We start from the raw sequence: 26,542 nt of genomic DNA on the forward strand, positions 1-26,542 counted from the left end.
CTCTGGTTCTCCACCCTTCTGCCATTGGGAACAGTTTCTCTCTAATTACTCTATCTAGACACCGCATGATTTTGAAAATCTCTATCAAATTTCTGCTGGCCCGGCTGGAGTGGATTTGGGACCTGCCTCCTTACCTTAGCCGTAGTGGAGATTGTGGCACTGTGGGCCTGCCTTCTGGCAGAGAACTAAAGAAGAAGATCAAATTTCCTTTCAACCTTCTCGCCACTAAGGAGAACAACCCTCAACTGCTATCTATCCATGTAACTGAAGTCCCTTATCCCTGAACCATTCATGTAAATCTTTTCTACACCTTCTCTAAAGCCTTCACATCATTCCTAAAATGTGGTGCCCAGAATTGCACCCAATACTGCAGTTGAGGGCAAACCAGTGTTGTAAGAAAGTTCATTGTAACTTCCTTGCTTTTGTACTCTCAGCCCCTATTTATAATTCTCAGGATCCTATTGGCCTTTTTCACACTTTCTTAACCCACCCCGCCACATTCAATGGTTTTTGCACATATACCCCGCAGGTTTCGCTGATCCTGAACGCCCTTTAAAATTGTTTATATTGCCTCTCCTCATTTTTTCTACCAAAATTCATCACTTTGCACTTCTCTGCATTAATTTCATCAGCCATGTGTTTGCCCATTACACCAGTTTGTCTATGTCCTCTTGAAGTTATTGCTATCCTCCTCACAGTTCACAATACTTCTAAGTTTTGTATCAGCTGCAAATTTTGAAATTATGCCCTGTACAAATCTAGGTCATTAATATGGATCAAGAAAAACAGTGGTCCTAGTACCTAGTAGTCCCTAGGAATCCTACTGTATACCTTCATCCAGTCCAAGAAACAACTATTTACCACTCCTCTGTTTCCTGTCAGCCAGCCAACTTTGTATCCATGCTGCAACTGTCCCTTTTATTCTACGGGCTTCAAGTTTGCTGACACATCTGTTGTGTGGCACTTTATCAATCACCTTTTGGAAGTCCATGTACACCACATCAACTGCATTACCCTCAACCCTCTCTGTTACCTCATCAAACAATCCAATCAAGTTGTTTAAACATGATTTACCTTTAAGGAAAACCAACATTTATCAATTGTTAATTTTGTTCCACATTATAGTTTCTCAAAGTTTCCCTACCACCAAGGTTAAATTGACTGGCCTGTAGTTGCTGGGCCTACCCTTACACCCATTTTTGAAAAAGGGTGTAACATTTGCAGTTCTTCAGTGCTGTGGAACTCTTTTTCTAAGGAGGATTGAATATTGTGGCCAGTAGCTCCCTAATTTCCACCTTAACTTCCCTCAGCATCCTCAGATGCGTCTCGCCTGATCCTGGTGACTTATCAATTTTAACTCCCATAGTTTCTGGACTTCACTCACTAAACCTGTCTCCGTACTTGGCCAACAGATCACACTTTGGCCTGGCCCTCTGCTCCTCTGGCACATTCTCCTCCTTTTAGCATCTCAACTTGTGCCACCCCTCTCACTTCTCATTCAAAATCATTGTTCTCTACTGCCCTCCCAAGTACAATAAAAAATTTCTCACTGAGATAGCTTCACTGTTTTCCTCCATCTGTGATAATGTAGGAGTGATGTGGCTTTTCACTGAGGAGATGTGTCGACTGTGGAAATAAATAACTGTAGAACCTCAGAGGCTGTCCAGTTAGAAGACTTTGCATCCATGGTGATTGCAACCTCCATTTCAACTCATCTTCTCTCTCCTTTGAGTTCACTGCCCTCTTACCCTCCCCGAATCTCTCCCAACCCATGTAAACTCCCCAGCCCATATTCATCTCTTTGACATTGCCACCTCATGTTGTCTTGCTAACCCCATTGTGTCAATCACAGTTAAGGCCATCTCTGATCACTTTGTTGGATCACTGTCCACAACCCTATCTCCTTCCACATCCATCCCTGGAAAACACTATCCGCCAATTTACTTACAGCTGCACTTTCAAAATCCCAAATGTCTAGCCTTTGCCTCTGTTAATCACAACTTTTTTTCTGCAACCACTCATTTGTTCAACTGTAACCACCTTTGATACCTTATTCTCCCACAGAACCATTACTCTCTCTCACCTTGGCCGTTCCCCCTGGTACAGCCCCATCTCCATGCCCTTAAGGGCTGCAGACCTGAAAGGATATGGTGAACAACTGGTTTAGCCACCCACGCCAAATCTGACTGGATCATTTAAAACATTAATCGGTCCTGCTCTTGTCTGCTAAAACTGCTCACAATTCCACGATCATCCTGAAATGCGAACATAATCCCGGCTTCTTTTCTCTACTGCAAACCATCTCCTTAAGACCCCCTCCCCTGTTTCCTCCACCTTCAATTCCAATAACAAATGCAACAAGCTCTTGTGTTCCCTGGTCACTAAGATCAAGACCATCTGACCAGGCGTGTCCCTCCCTTCCACTAGCTCACCTGGCCAAACTTTCTTTAACTAAACCCCTGCCCTAGCCCTGAACTCACATCTTTCTCTAGTTTCTCTTTTATCTCCCCTTATGTCCTCTCCAAGCTCATCTTGTTTATGAGCTCCATCTCCTACTCCTGCCATCGTATTCCTACTAAACTGTTGATCGCCCAACTTCCCTGCCTAGTCCCATGTTAGCCAATATTGTTAACAGTTCCCTCTCTTCAGGAATTGTCCCTCTCTCCTTTAAATCTCTTATCATCAAACCATCTCCTCAGAAAAAACCCTTGAACCCACAACCCTTGCAAACTAGCAACCCTTCTCCAACGTCCTTTATCTCCTCAAAATCCTTGAACCCCTTGTCATCTCCCAAGTCTGTGTCCACCTTTCCCAGAACTACATGTTTGAATCCAGAAATTGCATGTTTGAATCCTTCTTATTAGGTTTCTACCCCTGCCACAATACTGAAACAGCTCTTATCAAAGTGACAAATGACATCCAATGAGACTGTGAAAAAGGTAAACCATCCCTCCTCATCCTTCTCAATTATTGACCACACCATCCTTCTCCAACACCTCTACACTGACGTTCACTTGACTGGGACTGCTTCACTTGGCTCATTCTTACCTCTCTTACCGAAGCCAACAGATCATTTGTGATGGCTTCTCTTCCTGCCCTTGAATTATTACCTCTGGTGTGCCCCAATGCCCTTTGGCCCCCTTCCTATTTTTCACCTACATGCTGTCCCTTAATGACATTATCTGAGAGCACATCATTGGTTTTCACATGTACGCTGATGACACCCAGCTCTACCTCACCATCACCTCTAACGGCTCCTCCGTTGTTGCTAATTTATCACACTGCTTATGTAACATCCAATACTAGATGAGCAGAAATTTCCTCCAGTTAAATATTGGGAAGACTGAAGCCATTGTTTTCATGCCCCGCTCTAAATTCCATTCCCTGCTCCATCTCTCTCCCTCACAACTCTCTCAGAATAAATTAGTCTGTTTGCAATCTTGGTGTCATTATTGATCCTGAAATGAGCTTTTGACCATATATTCATGCCATAATCTACCTACGAACATACGAAATAGGAGCAGAAGTAAACCATTTGGCCCCTTAAGCCTGCTCCACCATTCAATAAGATCATAGCTGATCTGCTTGTGTTTCAAATTCCACATCCCCATCAACCCCTAATAACCTTTGATTCCCTTGCCTAATAAGAATCTATTTACCTCCACCTTAAAAATATTCTATGGCCCTATCTCCACCGCCTTCTGAGGCAGAAAGTTCCAAAGTCGCACAACCTTCTGATAGAAAAAATTTCTCCTCATCTCTGTCCTATAAGATTGACCCCAAATTTTAAAACAGTGCCCCCTAGGTCTAGACTCACCCACAAGAGGGAACATCCTTTCCACGCCCACCTTGTCAAGGCTGTTCAGGATCTTGTATACTTCAATCAAATCACCCCTCACTCTTCTAAACTCCAGTGGAAACAAGCCCAGTCTGTCCAACATTTCCTCATAAGACAACCTGCTCATTCCAGGTATTAATATAGTAAACTTCATCTGAACCGCCTGCAATGCATTTACATCCTTTCTTAAATAAGGAGACCAAAACTGCACTGAGTATTCGAGATGTGGTCTCAACAATGACCTGTATAACTGAAGCATAACATCCTTACTTTTATAAAAGCAGAGTACTGCGGATGCTGGATATCTTACTTTTATGTTCAATCCCTTTCGTAATAAAGGATAGCATTCCATTAGCCTTCTTAATTTCTTGCTGCACCTGCACATGAACTTTTTGTGACTCATGCACTAGAACACATAGATTCCCCTCTGCACCTTGGAGTTCTGTAGCCATTCTCTGTTTTTATCTCCATCATATTGCTCGACTTTGCCCCTGTCTCAGCTCACCTGCTGCTGAAACTTCATTCATGCCTTTGTCACCTCTAGACTTGAATATTACAATGCACTCTTGGCTGGTCTCTCACAAACTTCAGGTCATCCAATACTCTGTTGCCGGTTTCTTAACTCACATCAAGTCCTGTCAACCTATCACTGCAATGTTCCCTGGCCTACATTGGCTCCCAGTCAAGCAATGCTTTGATTTTAAAATTCTCATCCTCAAATCCCTCCCTGGTCTCCCACTGCCTCTCTCTGTGATTTCCTCCAGCCCCACACCCTCCAATATATCTGCACACATCAAATTCTGGACTCTTGAGGATCTCGGATTTAAATCTCACCATCACTGGTGGACATGCCTTCAGATGCCAAGGCCCAAGCTCTGGAATTTCCTTCCTATACTCCACCTCTCTACTACACTTTCCTCCTTTACGATATTCCTTAAAACTTACCTCTTTGACCAAGCTTTTGATCATCTGACTTGACATCTCCTGATGTGGCCCGGTGCCATATTTTGTTTTATAATGCTCCTGTGAAACGCATTGGGACATTTTATTACATTAAAGGCATACGTTGTTGTTGGTGTTAAGTGCACTCAGCCTTTCTATGTCTCTATGCTTCTATGTTATCAATTTTTAGCCCATCTTGCATTACTTGTCTTTAACTTTGACTTTGCATCTTTTATAATCAAGAATAGGATGCTGCCAAAACGCTCATTTGTACCTCTGCCATGTCCTTTGCATTCAGGCGTGGGTCTCCTTCTTGGCCCCTGATCAGCCCCACCCCTCCCCTTACTACCCTTGCCTATCAGGCTAAGAGAGGAATCATCCCAGATTTGCACTAAGTGTGGTTGCCGGCTGGTAAAACAACGTTTTACCCACTGGCTGCAATGGCAGGTTATCGTCCCAAACCTACATATTTATGCATTCCCAGGAAACACACTGTTTCGATGGCGGGCAGGCTCTCATTTGCCCGCCTGTCCACCGTCACCTCGGCACTTCATCACACCAGGTGCCATATTTAAAGTCCAGCTGCATGCACCACATCTTGATACTTCCAGCCCAGGACTGCTGCAGGGAAGATATCCACAAAAGGCAAGAAGACTGCAACCCCCTGGTTTAGCACTGCATCACTGGAACGCCTTTTGGATGCTGTGGAGGCTCGCTGTGGTGTCCCCCACCCCCGCTCTGGCTGCAGGATACGCAGTGGCATGTCCAAACAGGCTAGGGAGGCAGTGGTAGTGCTGGTCAGTGCCAATGCCGTGCAAAAGAGGACAGCCACCCAGTGCCACGATAGGATGAATGGTCTCATCCGTTCCGCCAGAGTAACTCACTCTTCTCATCACTCTCAACTCACACATTCACAAACCCATCACACATCCACAGGGATCTCACACCTCAAGGGACAACACCACCAACTCTCACACACCCTCACATCTCCAACAGACTCATACCCTCTGGAGCTTGTATCCTCATCCTGACCATGACTCCACTCACCACACAAACATTCCATGCAGAGCCATGTGTCCTGTTCACACTCTCTCCATCTGTTTTCATGCAGGAGAAGCTGGCTCGCATCAATAGGAAAAGCAGACCGGGGGTCAATGGCCCACATTAGGCCCATCAATACACACTTTGATGAGCGTGCTATCGTGCAGAATGATGAGGATGTGAACCCTGCCTGCGGCAGCCCTAGGATCCTGCATCACATCATCCCTCCCTTAACGCAACTGTGGTGCTCTCTTTATCTCTCCTGATTTTGACTCTGCTGCCATGCATTAATTATCTCTACTTTGAGTCACAGGGAGCTCTGCCAAAAGACTGACACCCTCAGCCAGCCAGTCCCTCAGCTCCATCTATGTCCTCACCTCCAGCCAAGAGGACACCTCCTCTAGTGAAGAGGTGGAAATATGCAGCCCAGAAGACCTGTCACCACAGAGGGAGCAGCCGGCCCACGAGTGATTCTGGAGGGAAAAGTGTGTGCGTGGCAGGGCCTTTTGGAGCCTCGTGCAAGCACTCTCCTACGCACACGGTTCCTTCAAGTGTCACACTCACCTCAATGTCCTGAGCATTTTCAGTGCTGCCTGCTGGCGTTCGCTTTCAGTTGTCCATCTGAGCTGACCTGCATCTCCACCCACCCACTGATCGCACTCCCATGTAGCACCTGATCTCGCCCACCATGACTCTCATTTCACTTTCGATTTGGACAATATGGTGCTAATTTGGTTTTAGCTTGGCTCCCCAGTCCTACCCCCTCCCCCAGTTACCCATTTCCTTTCCTCCATCACAGTTGACCCCCCCCAGCATCACCTTCCATCTCCCCTCCATTATTTACCAGCCCCAACCCTTTTCCTTTGGGGATGTCCAGCTAAACATGCACGATCCCTTCCTTCCCGGAAATCCCACCCCATCCTCATTCACCTCAGTGACCTCCTCCTTCCCACCCCCAGAGTCCACGTCTACCTCTGGGTGCCCATCCTCACCGTTCCTTTTGTCATTACCATCGAACCCTCACCCTCCCATCCTACTGCCTCAATCTGCCCTCAGTCATTCTCACCCTTCATACCATGCCCACCCTCAGTTCACTCTCCAGGAGGTAGACATGGACCTATTTGACCCCTCCTGTGCATGTTCACCTGCACATCCCCCCTCTTCACCCCTTCCCCCTTCCATACGCCTTCCCCCTTCACACCCCTTCCCTCCTTCACAACCCTTCCCCTCCTGGAACCCCTCCCCCCCAACTCCCCCCGTTTAGTCCCTCCCCCTTCCTGACTCCTTCCTCCACTCTTACCTCTTGCACCACTCTTGGTCCTCCCCCTCCCGACTCCTTCCTCCAGCCTTACCTTTTCCTCCAACCTTACTCCTACCCCTCTCTGCATGCCTTCCTCCCCCAGACACCCTCCCCTCTCTGCACCCCTTCCTCCCTCTGGACACCCTCCCCTCTCCACACCCCTTCCTCCCCCTGCACACCCTCCATCTCCGCACTTCTTCCCTTGCACCTTCTACCCCATTTCCACCTGCCTCGCTAGTTGCCATCTTCTCCCCTGATTTCCCCTCCTCCTGTGTTCTCTCTCCTTCCCTCCCAAACTCTTCACCGACACCTTCATTCCCCCCCCCCCCAACCTCCCCCCTCCCTGACACCTTAATTCCCCTCCCTTCCAAACTTCCCCCACGCTGGCACCTTCATTCCCCTCCCTCCCAACCTCCCCCCACCCTGACACCTTCATCCAACACCTTCCTAACCCCCCCAATCTCAGCCACCCCAACATCTCTTCCTCTCCCAGCCAATCCTAGCCCTTCCTCTCCCACCCCCTTGACCATCATCAATTGTGAGCATCAACAGTGACTTTCCAACTTCCATGAGCTGCTTCACAATGCAGCCATGTCCATGAGAATCCACCCAGCATGCCATGGATGTTCTACAATGTGTTGTTACTGTCGGGCTGCAGCATCTTCTGCTCTTCGGACGTCCGCGATGTTGAGCAAAGCCCTGACGGATAAGTCCCAGCTTCTACATGTCACACTTATCAAGATGTGCTCTACGCTGGTGTGTTTTCCCGCCGGTGTGGGCAGACAATCCAGCGGACGTGGGGGGATGGGGGGGGGAGGGGGTGGGTGGGGGTGGGGGGACGATTTTGGTGGACAAGCTTCATAATGATACGCTGATGCATTGCAACGAGGTTCCCGACATCCGATGGTGGAGAACACAGGCCACCATAGATGGGCTGAGCGGATGATCGCGAACTGGTTTCAGGACTTCGTGAAACTAATTGCACCATATTGTCTGCTCACGCCACCAAACACGCCCGACACCAGTGGGCACGGAAAATCCTGGCCTAAGTGTAACTGATTGGCTGAAGCGGCTATGTTGTATCCCATTTTATCTTGCTGTGACACTGTTTTCCTATGCATGTCAAATTCACAATTCATAGTGCTGAGTTTTTGTTCTCACTAAGATAAGGGATATCAGTGCTGGGAAACTGAACAATTGTCCAATTTTCCCACCCAAAAGTCCACATGAAGTACTCTAGGACATACCATGATTTGTCCATATATTAAGAGAAACACTACCTTCCACTGTACATCTGAAATATATGCAACAAATGACATGAAAAGAGCATCTGATCTATCCATCCAGCTCCATCCAGACATGATGCTGTCTGCATTCATTATGAAATCACTCTTCCAAACCCTTGAGAGGCAAAATTCAGGATATAAGAACCCTTGTCAATTTAGGAAAAAATTCTGGGAAATTCCTCTCCAACCCCTAAGGGAACCAGTCAAGATCCAAGTAATTGTAGTGACTAATAACACTTACTATCCCTCAGCATGTGTGAGGACCAATAGTGGGTATAGTATTCCAGATGGGCATACCAAGAACTTGCATAAGGTATGGTATTATATTTCCAGTTTTGTACTTAGCCAGCCTAGCTATATGCCCTAACACCTTATTCACTGTGACATTGAGCAAGGTTTTTCGAGTTTCATGAACCCCCATGTCCCTTTCCCACTACACAATTTTTAGAAAGCCACCCTTAATAGATTAACAGCTTGGTTTTACGCTTACCCAGATGCATTCAGCCACATTGAAAGACACATACCACACCCAGACCCAATTATCTAAATTAGCCTGTTAGCTACTTATTTTGTATCTAAAATCCTGGTATTAAGTCATTTAGACCAGATCGCGTTAATCCTCTCCACTTCTCCAAATCTTTCTCCTCTAATTCTGGTCTCACTCACATCCCTAATTTTCTTTCCCTTCAGCTGCCTAGACCCTAAGGTCTGGAATTTCCTTCCCAAACCTCCCTGTCACTCGATCTCTCTCCTCCTTTAAGACCTGCCTCTTTCACTTGTCTTTATACCTCCTTATGCAGCTTGGTGTCAAATTTTCTGCGATGACACCTGTGTAAAGTACATTGGGCTGATTTACTGTAACCTCATTAAAACTCATCTCTTTGAGCAAGCTTTAGGTAGCCTCTCTTAGTACATCTTTCTTTTGTCTGAATGTGCTTTTGTGGAAACATCCTGCAATGCTTTTTCAGTTTAAGGCAATGTTGTAATGCAAGTTGTAGTTGTTGAATGTACCTGGCTCTATTTCTGTGCTGAATGAGTTGATCTTAGCCAAGGACAGCAATGGTAGCACAACAAGTGAACACCCGTGTCTTTGAATTAGAAAGCGCAAGAATTGGCCAAGGCTCTTGCTCCTGGTCACCATCCAGTGACCCATTTGATCCTGGGACAAGAATTCAACAAAATTAACCGAAGCAACATAATGCTGATGGAAAAGTTAATCTTTGCATCACACATTGTTGTCCACTCCCTCCAGCGGAGACAGAAAAGCTCGTACAGATGCTGCAGGGGTGCCAGTTTCCTGTGCTTGATGAGTTCAGATGGTACAACACTATCACCTGGAGCTTTGCCAATGGCAAGCAAATCAATAGCTTTGCTAAACTCCTTCACTGTGGGTTTGATATCTAGTTCTGCCATGATAGGCAGGCTATCTATGGTATTCAGAGCTCCCTCGGTGACTGTGTTTCCCCCTAGAGTAGAACTCAAGGCATTGTTCCACCCATCTCTCCAACTGTTTATTGCAGTCGGTGATAACCTCCCCTGCCTTTGTTCTCAAAGGAACCGTTTTATTTGCTGATGGACCTGTTGATCCTTTTTGATCCTTTCATACATGCCCCTGTGTGAAGGGGCATCTGATACACCTGAAGTTCCAAAAAAGAGTAATTCAAATTGAAACAATTCCGTTTCTCTCTCCACAGATGCTGCCAGACCAGCTGAGTTTTTCTGGCACTTTCTGTTTTAATTTCAGATTACCAGCAACATTTTTTTTGCTATTATCCTGGATAATCTTGCAAAGTTGTAACCAGTAGTCATTGGCGCAAGGCCTAGCATCTGCTGGACTTTACTTCAAGTGGCTCCTACTGCATTCAGAGTTTTCTTGTTCAGATCTCTCTTCTAATTAATTAGAGTGGATAGTTTGGCTTCGATGACAGGTTCCATTACAGCGACGTTAGCCTTGAACCAGTCAGTATTTTTCTGCCCTTACTTCCCATATGTTGAGAGTTACATATGTTGCAGAAATTATGACCATTTTCAAGAAAAAGGGCAACTACAGCAACTGCAACAATTACCGAGGTACCTCCCTTCTGAGAATCGTGGGAAAAGTATTTTGCCAAGTTGCCTTTGTCAGGCTGCAGATCTTGGCTGAATGCATCTATTCCCAATTCCAGTGTGGTTTCAGAACTGGAAGATCTGCAATTGACATGATCTCCTCAGCCCAGCAGCTGCAAGAGAAATGCCATGAACAGGCAGACCACTATATATTGCCTTCATCGATCTCACCAAGGCATTCGACCATATAAGCAAGGCAGCCTATTTAAGATGCTGAAGAAAATTGGCTGTCCTCCAAAGCTGTTCAATGTGATCTCCTCTTTCCACTGGAATGTGATGGGTAAAGTCAGCTATGACAGGGCAACACTGGAACCCTTTGCGGCCCATAGTGGATGTGTTCTGGTGCCGATACTCTTTGGCATATCTTCCCTTTGCTGCTGTCAGTTCATCTTTAGAGGGTTCATCTATACTTACATACCGGACTAAAGGAAAGCAGTTCAGTCTTGTTCACCTGAGAACCAAGCCAAAAGTGTGTTGAGTCCTCATTGCAGTGTTGGCTGCACTGACATCCCTTACTGAGGAGCGCTTTCAGTGGCAAATGGACAGTCCTTCTCCTGCCTGTAAAGAGTTTGGTTTGACTATCAGCATAAGGATGACAAATGTCAGGATGTTACCATACTGACATTAATCAACATTGACAATGTGATGCTGGAGATTGCTGATAGCTTCACATATCTAGACTTCACAATCACCAGCAATCTGTCACTTGATGCTGAAATCAACACACACATTGCAAAAGCTGCAGCTATTATAACCAAGCTGAGTAAGAGAATGTGGAACAACAGCAATCTGACTGAGAACAGCAAACTGCAAGTCGACCAAGCCTGTGTTCTTAGGTCACTTCTCCACAGAGGTGAGGCCTGGATAACATGATAGGCAGGAGAAAGGGCTGAACAGTTTCCATCCTCCCAGTCTTGGACATATTCAAGGCATCTCTTGGCAGGACAAGGTCACCAACTCTAGGTCCTGGAGTGTGCTAATTCCATCAGTATGCACTCATTGCTAAGCCAACAATGTCAATGCCGATTCAGCCATACTGATCTGATGGATGACGGTCCTATACCCAAAATCCTTCTGTACAGTGAACTGGCCACTGGGTCAAGACCTGCTGGATGCCCATGCCTATGCTACATAAACACCTGTAAGTGAGATATGAAGATGGTGGACAACTAGGAGACACTCACCAACAGCTGTGAACTCTGGAGGCTGACTGCCTAGAGCAGCATTGGAAGAGGTGAGTCAAAACAGAAGGCTCAGCTGGCCAGGAAGAGAGGCCAGCTGAGCACCTTGTGCATCTTCTCAGATTGCTGTCTCCAACTGTAGCAAATGTGGCAGAAAATAGCATGTCAGTGTGGAGTTCCTCCAGGTGACGTTTAACACAGAATTCACCACCAAGGAACAAGCCATTGACTCACAAGACAGAAAGCTGCCAAAAGAACGGCACTAAAGAGCGAAAACCCTCAATTCCAGATGGTTTTCATCAAGGTTTTTAAAAGAAGTAAGTGATTCAGGAACTGTTCCTTTAGATTGTAAAATGATGCATGTCATTCCACTGTTTAAGAAAGGGGACAGAGGAAAACCAGGGAGTTATAGATAGACCTGTTATCCTAACATCTGCTGTTGGGAAATTGCTGGAGTCTATGACTGGTGCTGGAATGACTGAACACCCAGCTGATCAGAGAAAGCCAGCATTGATTTGTAGAGTAGGTCATGTCTGATGAATCTGATTGATGGTTTTGAAGAGATGATAAAGTTGTGAATGGGAATATCTGTGGATGTTATTTATATGGATCTCGAGAAGGCATTTGATAAGGTCTGACGTAATAAACTGTTAGCTAGAGTTGAAGCTCATGGAATTGAAGGCCAAGTATTCACTTTGTTAGGAAATTGGCTATGCAGAAGGAGACACAGAGTAGGGATAATGGGCAGGTACTGTAATTGACAGGATGTGACTGGTGGTGTCCTGCAAGGTTCTGTGTTGGTGCCTCAGCTATTCATTAATGATATATGATTGGATAGAAAACCACATATCTAAATTTGGTGATAACTTAAAGGTAGGAGGCATTGTAAGCAGCATAGGTGGAAGTGTTAAATTACAAAGAGATATCGACAGATTAAGTGAATGGGCAAAACTGTGGAAAATGGGTTTCAATGTAAGAAAATGTGAGGCCATTCAATTTGGTCTTAAAAAGGATAGAACAGAGCATTGGAAACAGTAGAGGTCTACAGAGAATTGGGGCCCAGGTACACAGATTATTAAGATGTCATGAACTGGTGCAAAAACTAATCAAAAAGGCTAATGGAATGGGAGTCTTTATATCTGGCTGGTTAGAAGCCAAAGGGTAAAGCCATGCTTCAGGTAAACAAAGTTCGTGTTCAGCTGGAATACTGAGAGTCATTCAGCACCACACCTTAGGAAGGATATACTGACTTTGAAGGGAATGCAGCATAGATTTACCAGAATAAAAGCAAAAAACTGCGGATGTTGGAAATGCAAAACAAAAACAAAAACAAAAATACCTGGAAAAACTCAGCAGGTCTGACAGCATCTGTGGAGAGGAGCACAGTTAACGTTTCGAGTCCGTATGACTCTTCAGCAGAACTAAGGAAAAATAGAAAAGAGGAAAGATTTACCAGAATGCCACTCGGATTCCATGGGCTGAGTTACAAAGAGTGGTTAAAGAATCTAGGGTTGTATTCCCTGGGATATTGGAGATTAGGGACTGGCTTCATTGAAGTTTTCAAGATATCAAGGGGAACAGATAGGGTAGATTTGGAGTAACTTTTTCCGCTATTTGGGGAATCTAAAGCTCAGGGGCATAGTCCAAAAATGAGACGAGGGAAATTAGGAAACACTACTTCACTCAAAGGGTGGTAGAAGTTTAGAACTCTTCTGCAAATGGTAATTGATGCTAAATCAATAGTTAATTTTAAATCTGAAATTGATAAGAGTTTTGTTAGCCAAAGGAATTAAAGGATATGGGGCAAAGGTGGGTATATGGATTAGGTCTCAGGTCAGTCAGGATTTCATTGAATGGCTGAATAGGCTCAAGGACTAAATGGCCTACTGCTATTCTCATGTTCCTACCATGCTTGACTGGCAGGCAGTCTTGGAGCAGCAATTTCCTCCAGCTAAATGTTGTGAGACCAGGAGCCCAACGGCACAACATAAATGCAGGTTGTAGTTAGCTTCTGTATGAAGGGTGACCAAATATCTGTAACACTTTAGACCATATCCCCACGAGGTGTCAATTGGTAGACGTGAGGCTTATTTTGTTGCTTTAAAAGACCCTGCAAAGATGCAAAAGTGGTTATCGTTGATCAGGTTATCCCACAGGAATCCATAGTTTCAAACCTTTAATCCAACCTTCAAAATTCAATTCAGACCCATCCCACCTCCTTGTCTCTATAGCACCCAGCAATAACCGGCGCAAGACAGCTTGCTTCCACAGCTCGCTATCTGTCTCCGCGCATCCAACGAAAGCAGAACAAAAAAAAAATGTCAGTAATTTTCATACAGGAGTCTGGAGCAAGTTTCAGTTCCCAAAATTTCCGGACTGATTTTCCCTTTCGTTCTCCCCACCGCCCCGACACCAAAAAAAAAGATGTGTGTATTAATTGTTTACGGGATTAATAGAGGTCTAATGTTCCCAGTAGTTTGTTTTAATGGTGTGTATGTATGGATGGAGGGGGGTAACGGTTTATAAAGTAAAAGGGGCTGTTAGTAATGTGATCGCTTGTTTGCGTAACAATCACTTTAAACCGGGGGCCGCGACAAAGTGTCTAGACGCACACGTGATCGACCGCGCCAATGCGCAGCCAAAGCAAGAGCTTGTAAATTTCAAGTCTTGTGTCAGTTTCAGCCAGGAGTCCGGAGCACTCAGGAAATCCACAAGCAGAGCAGAGCAGAGCTGCAAACGGCGACAACTTTCTTAGGGTTTTTTTTGGTTTCTTTACCCACCACCAGCTCCCCCCCCCACCCCCACCCACCACCCCATCTTTATAAATCGTGCTTTTGTTTAAAAAAAAATCAAGTTAGTGAAAGGAAAGTGGCAAAGAAGAGACCAGACAAGCCCTCGCACGTACAAATCTGGCCAAAGAGAGAGAGAGAGAGAAAAGGAAGAGAAAAGATTAGAGACACTGCATGTATATCTATCACCGCCGAAAGGAAGAAGGGAAAACGGAGGAAGAAAGCGATCTCTACAATCGTCAGCACAGCCTTGCCGGCCGGATTAAGGGTTTGGATTAAACTGCCCAAAAAAAACGAAGAAAGGAACAAGAAGCGAACGCTTGGGTTACATTTTTATGGATACATATTCTTGGTTACATTTCTCCTACTTTATGCCGGTGGGTTACAATGCATGATTGTATCTGTGGGGAGCTCTGACCCATCCCCCTGTATTTAATTACAGTATTGTTGAAACCAATTTACCGGATCTTATATTTTTTTTAAAAAATTAAAAAAAAATAAGGGGGTGGCGTATGCTACAGATTTGTGCGGCTGTTACTGTGTTGTTGCCATCGAGAACAGGCTGGATTCATGTTTTGCGGATATGTTTTTGCTGTACCTGGCTGGGTTTTAGCAGATTTCTCTCTGGCGGATCTTCGTCTCGCATGTTCAGGACGAAACGATCGGGTCTGGTCCGGCGACTTTGGCGAAGCCGTGCGTTGGGAGAGGCAGACGGCCAGACGGATAAGGAGGGCGATGCAAGCCGAGGAGGAGGAGGAGGAGGCGGAGGGGGCGGCAGCAGCGGCGGCAGTGGTGGTGGCAGCGGCGGCGGCGGCGGTGGGGGATGCTGCGGGGGGAAAGCATCCAAATCCACCGTCTCGGACCCCGAATTAAAAACCCTCACGCACTCGCTGCTGAAGAAGCTGAAAGAGAAACAGTTGGAATTATTGTTGCAATCGGTGGAGAGCAAAGGGGGAGCCCGCACCGGCTGCCTCCTCTTACCCAAGATGATTGAGCCCAAACTGAGCAAACAAACTTACTCCTTGCCGGTACTGATCTGCAAAGTCTTCCGTTGGACTGACCTGAGGAACTCTTCGGAACTGAAAAGACTTTATTGCTGTGAATCGTACGGAACGAATAATCCGGATTCCGTCTGTTGTAACCCGCACCACCTTAGCAGACTCTGTGAACTCGGTAAGATAATTTTAAAATATTTAATGATGATTTTTAAAAAAAGGGGAGGTAGGTTACATGTTGAAAAATCTAGTTTTATGACTTCCCTTCTGTGCTTTGATCACCTGGGCCATCTCGTAAGGAACAGAGGTCACATTCATTCTTTAAGCCCACCAGGCGTTACAATAATGGTGACTTTTTTTAAAAAAATCGAGAAGACTTTAACTTTAGTTCTTCTGCAACTTTAAGCCGCTGTCACTCTTATCACGCCCTGAAGGGTCCCTTTTAAGAGCAGAATTTGCTTTGTGAAGCTTACATAAAATTTACTTAAGTTGAGTTTTAAAAAAAAATCTGGAAGTTTATTGTATAATTTCATGAACAAATCGCTTCTTTTGTTAAAAAAAATGGTATGTTGCAACGTTCATATTGCGAATAATTTGAGTTTGATCCCGGATTAGTATTAATTCCGGGCGATCCGGTTTAAAACCGAATTTTGTCCCATTCTAGTTCAGAAGCACATGCTGATTTAAAACTGTCCTTCTATCCAAATATTACTGGGCTACATTCTGCCTATTAAAATATAAACATGTCGCGATTTCAAAGCATTGTCTAATTTTAAAATAATCTCCATAAAGTTAGATATATTTTCATTCAAGATTGTGGTCTGAATTGAAACTGTTGGATTGAGATCGAGGACGGTGGGGGGGGGGGGGGCGTGCAATTACAAATTTTTATTTTCATTTGTCTAAATGTTTCTGGGAATTGTCTGAACATCAAAAGTTACTGTTTAAATTCACATTATTTTAAGAAAGAAGGAGGAGGGGAGTTATTTTAAAACACCCTGTTAATCCTGTCAAATGTTCAATCAAGTAGCTAAAAGTTTGTTCCTTTTGGGGGAAAAAAGTTGTCTAGAAGACTTGTCGCCGAGGTAAATGGGTGATTTTCCAGTTAGATGGCGCGGTCAGATCCTCAGCCAGACTGATTCAGTGGTAATTTCCAGAGCAGAAGTGGCTTACGTGAGCCAAGGAGGGGCGATTAGACACACAAGTTGCATATCAGTGAGACTGGCGCCAGGCTGACTCTTTTGTTTATGTGACTGTTAACTATCAAGGCAATCGCCGCCTTTGCTGTTCTGCCTCCAGCCCCCAGAGCTAAGACAAACAGTTTACGAAAGAATGCCGGCTCTCCTGCCAGTGTTATCATAAGTTTCTATCTCTTTTCTCATGGCTTTGCCTTTTTCTCTCTCTCTTATTTTTATGTTTCCAGAGTCACCCCCGCCTCCGTATTCTAGATTTCCAATGGACTCATTCAAACAACCTGGTAAGTATTGTGTTATTTGTGACTTAAACTGCATTTTTTTTTACTTGTTTTAAGAACGCTTTCCTCATTTACCACCAACCACCTAAAATAACATTTTACTGTTTATATTGTTGCAAGTTGCAACAATTTTTAAAATATTCTAAAATATTTAATTTATTACATTATTGAAGGTATTTCCAATGAGCCAAAACTGAGGAGGGGGAAGGGGTAGATGTTTATAGAAACTTCCATCCGGAAGGAGATTGATTCACAACTGATTTGGGCACAGCCAGAGAGTTGGTGCTCCAGGGGATTGTCGGTTGGGGAAATTTGGGCTGGTTTCTAAGTTCCTGTAGAGTTAAACCAGTGTTAACTGTTTACATTCACACTGTAGAAGAAAATAATAAATATACCATATACAGCTCAAGACAAGATGTGGCATGCATGGTTTCCACACTATTTCTTTGAAATATCTGTATATCTAAACATATGGAAATTTTGATGTGCGGAGTTTATTAGAGACTCAGTGGAGCCAGTGAAAGTAGTTACTACCATATTCTTGGGTTTGGTCCCATTGCTGCTTGCTTGCCACATTTCAGGGCCTCACCCATATACTTTTTTTGTGAGCTTATACATTGATGATTAATAGTCTATTTGATGGGATTGGGGCTGTGACAGACAAACTTGGTCTTACCCTCATCCACCCATTGCTCTCACTTTCCAAAGACAAGTGAAGGAAAGAAAGTGTCTTTCACAACCCTAACCCTAACCCTAACCCAAAGCACTTTAACTACAATTGATTATTGGCTGTAGGAAATGTGATGGCCTGTTTGCGCACAGCAATCTCCCATATGTGACCAGATCATTTGGTTCAGTGACTAGAATGGAACCATTGCTGGTTTACCCCATTCTAGCTCATGATTGCTGAGGCCAGTTGCACTGTATCACTATGATACCTGCTAGATATCAATGGATTGAAATTACTTCTGTGTAGCTCAGTTTGACACGCTGGCCAGTGCATTTTAATTCTTGGCAATTCACAAATACCTTGCTGCAGTTAAAAGTAATTGTGCTTGCAAGGGCCTTATGTTCTTCCACTGACGTACAGATGAGGTGGTCTAGCTAGTGCGTGTTCCAGCTGGGAGTCACCTGTAACTACAAATGGGACAATCTTATGTGAGTTTTAAGCAGCAACATTTATAAATATGTTGAGGCTCAGACATGACAGAAAAATGTCCATGGTGTGTATAGAGAAACCTAGTGAACTGTTACAGATACAAATCAGATGATGTTGTCCCAAAGGGCACATTCTTTGCTTCTTTACGATCCCCCAGTATTGGACAGTATTTATCCAATGGGTGTGACCTGTTAATGCCACGCTGAACCAGGAGGCATGCAAGAATACCTCTTTAGTATTACTCACCCTTCATATTTGCCTGTCTGTCTGTGTATAAGTGAAATTGGACACTTCTCCAACCATCTCCCATCTCTTCATTACCATAACATGAAAAGCATAATATCTGTTCTATAGGCTTCCATGTTGAGAGGAACACTGCACTCAGTAAAATTCCTCTACATGAGTTTCTGGCATCAGAGTTCTGGTTTAATGTGGTGCAGTGATGTTTTTATGTGAGTCCTGTAGCCGTAGAGCACAGCAATGTCAGCTAATTGCCTGAGTCTGATATTATGTGGATGTCTGAAGCCTCTTGGTTACAGACAGTAGCCTTCATTAAAGGATTGAAGCAGGAAAGTTGGCTTTGGGTGAGGTGAGCTGAGATGGGTATCTGTGGAAATGGGTCAATAATTATTTTAGACACCAAAGTTCTTTTTAAGTTGTCAGCTGTGGCTCAGTAGTAGTACACTCACCTCTGAGTCAGACTTTGTGGTTTTAAATTGCACATCAGAGACTTGAATACACAGATCCAGACAGACCCTTTGGTGCAACGCTGAGAGAGTGCTGTGCTGTTGGATGTACCATCTTTAGATGAGGCATTAAACCCATAGCACTATTTTAAAGAGAAAGGGAGTTCTCAGTGTCGCAGCCAATATTTAATATTTAAACCTTGACTATCTCACTGAAATGGATTACCTGGCCTTGATTTCATTGCTGTTTTTTTGGGATCTTGTTGTGTGCAAAATGGCTGTCATATTTCCTACATCATAAAAGTGATGGTGGTTCATAATAGAGTGATTTGGGATTTCTTGAAGTGAAATGTGCAATATAAAAGCAAGTATTTATATAGCACATTGAAATGTGATTCACTTTCCAATGAAATGCAGTGTGCAGTCCCAAACCCATAGAGTACTGCTCTTTCTACTTTGGAACACTCTTGGTGCTGCTGTGTAATTAATAGGAGCTGATCACTTGTAAAAAGCAACTTTCCCATCCCATTTTCTTCCCCACCCCCCACCAAACTGATTTTTGCAATAAAGTTACTACCGACCTGAGGAATTTCACACCCATGGGCAGAAAATTGTGCCAGCTACAAACTGGATGCACTGACCTCAATCCAAGTTCCTCGCATGTGCTCCTGTCACATGGAGCTCTGTAAATTGTAATATTTGCCCCTACGTTTTTATTTTCTTAAGTGAGATGAAGATCTGTTAGCCCATGGAGGGATTATTCATGGACTGCATGGCATCCATATCAGTAATTTACCTGGTGACTTGTGATGCAGCGACAGTTCAAAATGGATTTTTGTGTGACAGCCATGCTGGACTATAAACAACACAAAGGTTTATAGAAGAGAAAAGAAATCAAAAAAGCCCTGAAATTGAATTTGCTTTTCTTTGTGTGATTGTGTGGTTTAAAAGTATTATCATCCTCCTCTCAGGCTCAAGTATAGCTCAGCAGGCTGGTAGGATTTTGATAATGTGCCCACTTCATGTGTGAGCCTAGAAAGTTGTCGGTAAGCTAACTTGACTGTAGGGGCACTGCACCTGAGCCTGATACAAGGCTCACACCCAATACCCAGGCACAACATTTCAAACAGGGAGATGCAGTGGGAATATTGGCTAATTGTTTTTTTCATCTTTCCCTAACCAAAGTTGGAGAGACCAAGCCTTAGCATCTCTATTATCTCCCAGTCTGAGAGGATACTAAAGGATATGGATCCAAGTAAAGTTAAGATACTAATCAGTCTACTTGAATAGGCTGGAGGGGATGAATGGCCTACTCTTTCCTATTCATAAATGTGGCCCATTAGTTTCTTCAATTGAACTGGTATTTTATAGACTTTAACTTAGACATGTAGATGTTTCTTGAGTTGAGAAGAGACTGGCAGGAACATTCTTATTATCTTATTGCTTGGTACAGCTGTGGTGCCCCAGTGTGCAGGAAGCAAACAAGTATCGTAAAACCAAGCATTTGTGTTTTTGTGAATCATGAGCGCTATATCCTTTCCCTCTGAAGTGTTTCTGCTTACAACCAGTCTGATTTCTACCCAGAGGGGGGAAAAAAAAGCACTGATAAATTTGGCAATTAGTAACAAAATATAAATATATTAACAAATTAAAAGTTCTACTGGTCAGCTAAATTTACTGGGCTGTACCCATCACAGATTCTGTCCTGAGGTATTGAGCAGGCCAGCAGCAGCTTGAACAGGGAAGAGACTTAACTAAACAATTTGGGCCCTCAAGTAAATTAGAAGTTCAGCGACTTCTGCACCTGATGTATCCCATTAGTTGAGTGGAACAACTTCCTGTGAAGTGTTGACATAAAGGTTAACGTTATGTATGTAAACAGAAAGCCACAATCTGAAGCTGCATTTATGGAAGGGAAAGCCCAGTCACTTTCGAGGAAGTAATGTCGATTCTGGCATTTGGAAGCTGCAGAAAGGCTTTCCTTCTGGTTTGGAGTGAAAATAAACAAGAATTTATCTTAATTTCTGTGTACCTGCTTGCCAGTGTTAGTGATAATAGTATTTTTTTTAAATGGTGATGCTATTAAGTCAGAATTTCATCAATTGGGCTATAATTAAGATTATAATTCTTTAAAAAAAAGGACACTGGCAATATAGGCTTCACTTTTTGTTTAATACGCTTCTGATAGGCAGTACTATAAATCAGGGTGTCTGAGCAGCAATCCCAAGGATTTTGTGGGCGTACAATTTGGACATTTGGAAATGTATTATTTTATGCCATGAAGCAAGTTTTTAAATCTGAAGAGCTATAAATGTTGGAAAGGTAAAATACAGGTGTTGGCCAGTGAGGAACGGAATCAAACATACCAGAAATATCCAACAAAATCTTTGCTGTTGGCATAAGTGTGTTTTAAAGGATGCTCCCAACTGAAGTGAATTGGTGTAGCAGACATAACATTTGTTGGGAGCGCACTCTCGTATCCTCAGATAGCTACAAACGTACGAAAATGGCAGACAGGAAAAGACCAGTGGCCTGTTGAGCCCATCCCATATAGTCATGTTGCAACTCAGCTTTTTGACCTCCACCCTTTAGCAGCCGTGTAAGCTCCTGGGAGACAGACAAAACAGATGAAAAAGAAAACCGGAGGCCAATTCAGGGAAGAAAATATATCCTTCTATGTTGAACACTAACAGTGGGCATTTTTTGGCCCAAGCTGTCCCAGGAGCTGAGCTGGCCTGAGTAGCTCAGGAATGTGCTTTTTCTTAAGCAAGTCAAAGTTTACACCTATATAGAGTTTAGTAATGGCCCCATGTTGGTTATGAGATATCACTGGCTGTTAAATATCAGGGGCTGACTTTGAAAAGTTTCTTGTGATATGAGCTGGGTGGAATTTGGAGCCAGAGCAGCAGGAGACTGATGTGGGTTAAAGGTAGTTTTTGTGCAGATCTGTTGACAAGCTTTCATCTGACGTCTGAACAGGCTCACTACACCACTTCAATGTTATATTCTGAAGTGAGAAACATAAGAGAGAGAGAGACAGGAGAGAGACATTTGGAGATGCACAACAATTGTGCTCAGTCTTATCAGGGATTGGTCTTCTCAAAGCCTCTAGGTTTTAGTGTGTCGCCTAGTGTTTGAGGTATTTCAGTGTGGCTGGCTGGGAAATGGAGATAGCTTGGAGAGAAGCCAAAGAAAATGGGTTCCACATCACTCCCTCACCGTCCAAGCTCCTTAATGTGGAACTGTGGCATGAAAACAAGGCTGAAGCTTTTTAGGAGATGGCTTTCATCAGCTGAGTCAAAAATGGCTGCAGGAAAAGGAAAATTAAGGTTAACCCTTTGAGGGCTGGATGGATTTCAATGTCATTTCACCAGATTTCACCACTTAACTTGCTCATCAATAACTGGCATTGTAACCCTGACTTGTAAGCTTTTGTGTGGAATCTTGTGCTCTTGCTGGTGGTGAGCTTGGAGGTGAGATGGGCAAGTACTTAGGTGGGACAGTGACTCACCAGAACCTCGCCGCCTTCCCACCTGTGCCCAAATTAAGTTCGGAGCTCGAAAACCCCTGATTGACGTTCCCTCCCTGCTGCAAATTGAGGCCCTTAAGTGGTCTATTAATTACTACTCAAGAACCTCATCCCACTTTTGGTATTAACCCAGCTGCAAGCAGGCCTGTTGCCATTTGGTGAGCACAGCAGCTAAAACTGTGCGGGCCACTTGTAACCTCCTGGGGTTTGGAGGGGGGGGGGGTGTGGAGAGAGAGAGAGAGAGAGAGAGTTCCCTTGATCTAAGGCACTCAGTGCCTGATCGAAGGACTGGATATGGGGAGGGAGAGGTCCGATGAGAGCCAACCCCCTGCCCTCCTTCGATTCTGGGACTCTGCTGTCTGTCCTTCCGGCAGCAGCCACCGCCTCCCCAGTGGTGCTGCTGAGCATAAGAGGTGCTGGCCTCTGATTGACTGGCGGCTCTCAGTAGGTGAGACTTATGCCCCCAGGGTCTTGTTTCCACAGGAATGTCTGCCACTGGCCTCACCACTGCCTGATTGACTGGTAGTTTGGCAGGCCTTCCGGAAAAGAGGTAGTGCAGGTCTCCGGCCAACTTTTCAGCCATCAGTTGAGAGACCCGATACCTCAATGCATTTCCCTCCCCATTGGCAATCTCTCCAATATAACTTTGCAACCATACTTCTGCAGCTGTGTGCCTGCTGCATACCCTCTGTAGATTTCTGAAAGCTTACCTGGTGAATCAGGCAATGAGTCAGAGGATGAACCAATAAAGAGGCAGTCATGCCACCCCCAGAGGATGTCAATTTTATGGGATGAGTTTTTGGGCCCTTCGAGACCTGAAAAGAGGAAGATGGGGTCTGAAAATACCAGTGCCATCCAGTGTGCTGGTTTCCCAACCCTGTTCCTGGCGCCTGCTGTTTTTGCCAAAGTAGATTAGAAGCTTGATGCCCCTAATGAGGTATGGCAGCCAATTTAAGCTCATTAAGAGCCTTGTTAGCCACAGTGAAAGAAGGCTGGCTAGGATTTTCCAGTCAGCCTCCAGTTTCCTGTACCAGATGGGCAACATTTTAACTGCCCAGAGGTGGGCACCCAAGTGGCAGGCTGGGGAGCCAGCCCTTCCTGCCTGCCTGGGAGCAGGTGTAGCAAAAGGCTGCTTCTGTAGAAGGATTTCCAACCTACCCCAGTCACCACAGTGGTGACCTGGCTGCGGAAACTCTTACTTGCAAGTTCTTTTTTTACAAAAGTTGGTGAGAGGGTGCTTCCATGTTGAAGTATCCTCTTAATTACTTACCCTTTAGTACCCTGCTGCTCCTCTCAGGCCTCTGGTCTTCAGCTTTTGAGAGCCCACCTGCTGCCCTTGATTGGACAAGAGGGAACCTGTTTCCGTGCCAATTAAGGGGGAGCGTTCATGAAAATCCCTAAGAGTGACTGGACCAGAAACAGCCCCAGCTCCTGTTCCCTAGCCCCAAAGCTAAAAATCAGCCCCATATATGTCATCCTGGGAGAGAGTCTCCCATATCCTAGCAGCCAACTTGTAAGTGGGATAGGAGTAACTGGGATATGAATATGATGATAGCAGTTAGACATTTGAAGAAAGAAGTGTGATAAGTTGTGGGAATAGTTTTTTTTTTCCTCCCCAACTCCTGACAATTATAACTTGCTGGGATATGGCTTTAAAGACACTGGTGGCCATCCTGTGTCTTGTTGAAGTGACCTTTGTACGAGAGTCTAGTCAGTCAGTGCCAGCAGGCTTTTTAACTATGCGGCGGGGCGGGGGAAGTAATTAGATGTGACGTCCAGGCTGAATGATTGAAATTATGCCAAAAAAAAGTCCTGAAATATTTTAAGGCGTGTTTTTCCTTTTGCTTACAGCAGATTTACCAGACTCTGTGCCTCCCTCGACTGAAACTGGGGGATCTCATTATATGGCCCCTGGGGGGCTTTCAGGTAAGAGACAGTGTGTGGCACTCTCAGCCAGCTAATGATGATGTGACTCGCTAAAATGAGATGTTCACTTTTTAAAAAAAAATTAGTAAAGGATTATGAGTGAAATTTAATCCATGAGGCACATCCTGGTGACTGAAGTGTGTGTCACTTCCACTCGCGTGTCGCCAGTTGGTGTGCATGGAATTCACTGTTAATTTTAAAGGGCAGGCAGCAGCCAAGTGATCACAAATGATCACATGGCCAGGCGGGCAGGAAGTGGCCAAACCAATCAGGTGATTGCAGTGCAGCCCCAGGAGGACTACAATAGAGCCCCAAGGGACAAGCGTGCAGGCTCTGCAGGCAAGGAGCAGGTTAGCTGGGGGACAACAATTGTAGATTTGGAAGGATATTGTCTGGAAGCCAAGCCCCCATCCCTCTTTGCAGATCTAAATCCCCTACCCTCATCATTCACCCCATCGTAATTCTACGCCATCTCGTGGGACACCTCATCATTCCCATTCCTCCCCGACACCCCCCGCAGTCCAATCACCTCCATGGATCTCCCATCACTGCCCGGCCCCCACCCCAGCCCCACTGCTTTGTCCTTTTCACTGCTGACAGTCTAGGTCCATGAATGTTCCCCTGCTCCCCTGTCCTTTTCCTCAGTGTTCAACAAAGACAGTCACTCATCTATGATCCAAATGGACCATCTCACCTGGTGCCCACTACCTTTTAATCAGTTGTAAATCTGCTGATACGAGTTTCCTGTTCACTGCTGACTTAATCTTGAAGGTCTGATTTAATTTGTAGTTATGATGTATCGAGTATTCTTGGCATGCAAAAGTAGGGAAAAGAGGTTCCCTCCAAAGGACATCTCGAGTCCCAACCTGTCACTGAAACACTGCCAACTTAATCCCTTAAACTCAACCAGCCATCAGGAAGCGAGATTTTGGCACCTTCCTGATTGAAGCCACCCCGTCGGTTATGATTCCCGCTCTTAGTGGCTGCATTAAATTCCACCCTTGGTGTATGAGGGAAGGGGAGGTTTGAGATTGGGTGGATCTTTTGTGTTTATTGCCTGTGTTCTGGTGGAGCAGATTGCCTGCTAGTTTGATATCAATGGGATGACAAAAATCAGACCATTTCCTTAACGAGTAGCCAATATCCTGCACAGTGACAGTGAAAACAATAATGCTGCACCCCAACTCCCTCCGACAACAAACCCCCCCCCCCCAACCCCCAATTGAGAGGAAAGGACAGTAATGTTGATGACTTCAACTTCGTGGATCAGTATTAGAATATGGCTTGATACTCTGGGTATGTAGTCTGCTCCCCCTTTCTAGATGCGCAATGCTATATAGTATCTCACATAGACACTATATTTGAATATTCTAGATATTGTGGTTTCGAAAATGCACGATGTAACTTGGAATTCTATAGTATATAACCCTATTGTAAGTGAGCATCATACAGTAGCTTTCTAGGTGTACAATGTAGTGTGGTATTCTAGATATGCCTACTTTATATTCTAGGTATAACATTATAGTGTAGTAGTCTAGATAAATAGTACCATGTTCTTTTGCTCCCTCTAATATTGTTACTGAAGGCTCTGCTTTGCATATGCTGTGTTGTCCTTACTGATTTTGAAGGGATCCATATTTTGCCAGGCAATTGTCTGGGAGGATGCAGGGGTTTGTATTCTCCTAGCTCTCTGTTATCCTGTGATATTGGGATAAAAACAGGCAATGGTTTGGACCGACAAAATGGCAAATTCCTAAACTGACTGGAGCTGCCAAAACAGGGCAAATTGGATTGTTATTGTAATTTTGCAACTTTTTTTTGAGCTGTAACCATATCATTATTACAACAGCCTATTTTAAGTTGCAAACCGGCAAGGATTGCGGACTTGGGTTGAGGTTTGTGCTCTGTGCTGAAGTTTACGGGTTCAGCCCACGCCTGGACTGTAGTTGTGTGTTTGGATTCCCAAGAGAGGTGAAGTTGAGTCTAAGGGGTCCCGTTATGCAGGCTTTGATTAGTAGAGGAGTGTTTCTTGAAAGTTGTTTGTGAAACTTGGATCTGGCTTTCTATCAGATGTATGCAATAAAATACGTCAGTGGAGGCTAAATCCCTTGGATTTTAAAGGGGCAGGGCTGTCCTTGGTGAAATGTTTCTTATTTTCATATTTCAATGTTTGTTTGTAATCTATCATGTGGTGAATTATGACAGTGTAGAAAGTGTGGGGGAGTGATGGGTGCAGGAAAAGGTGGGCAGAGCCAACCATCATCCTATTCATACATTGTGTTAATGCACC

General features: G+C 44.6%; 1 protein-coding gene across 2 annotated transcripts in view; it reads left to right on the top strand.

The window, feature by feature from the left end:
- Positions 1 to 14,499: 14,499 nt before the first annotated feature.
- The window catches only part of smad7 (SMAD family member 7), a 44,090-nt gene continuing 32,047 nt past the window's right edge, over positions 14,500 to 26,542 (top strand). Inside the window, exons 1-3 of one of the 2 annotated variants that reach the window (XM_041196466.1) lie at positions 14,500 to 15,656; positions 16,902 to 16,955; positions 24,178 to 24,252. In XM_041196466.1, the coding sequence (XP_041052400.1) occupies positions 14,996 to 15,656; positions 16,902 to 16,955; positions 24,178 to 24,252 (790 nt within the window). In that variant the 5' untranslated portion in view covers positions 14,500 to 14,995. The remainder of the gene's footprint in view (positions 15,657 to 16,901; positions 16,956 to 24,177; positions 24,253 to 26,542) is intronic. The other variant, XM_041196467.1, reaches the window with a different exon arrangement.

The sequence above is a fragment of the Carcharodon carcharias genome, chromosome 1 (genome assembly GCF_017639515.1).
Source record: "Carcharodon carcharias isolate sCarCar2 chromosome 1, sCarCar2.pri, whole genome shotgun sequence".
Taxonomy (NCBI): Eukaryota; Metazoa; Chordata; class Chondrichthyes; order Lamniformes; family Lamnidae; genus Carcharodon; species Carcharodon carcharias.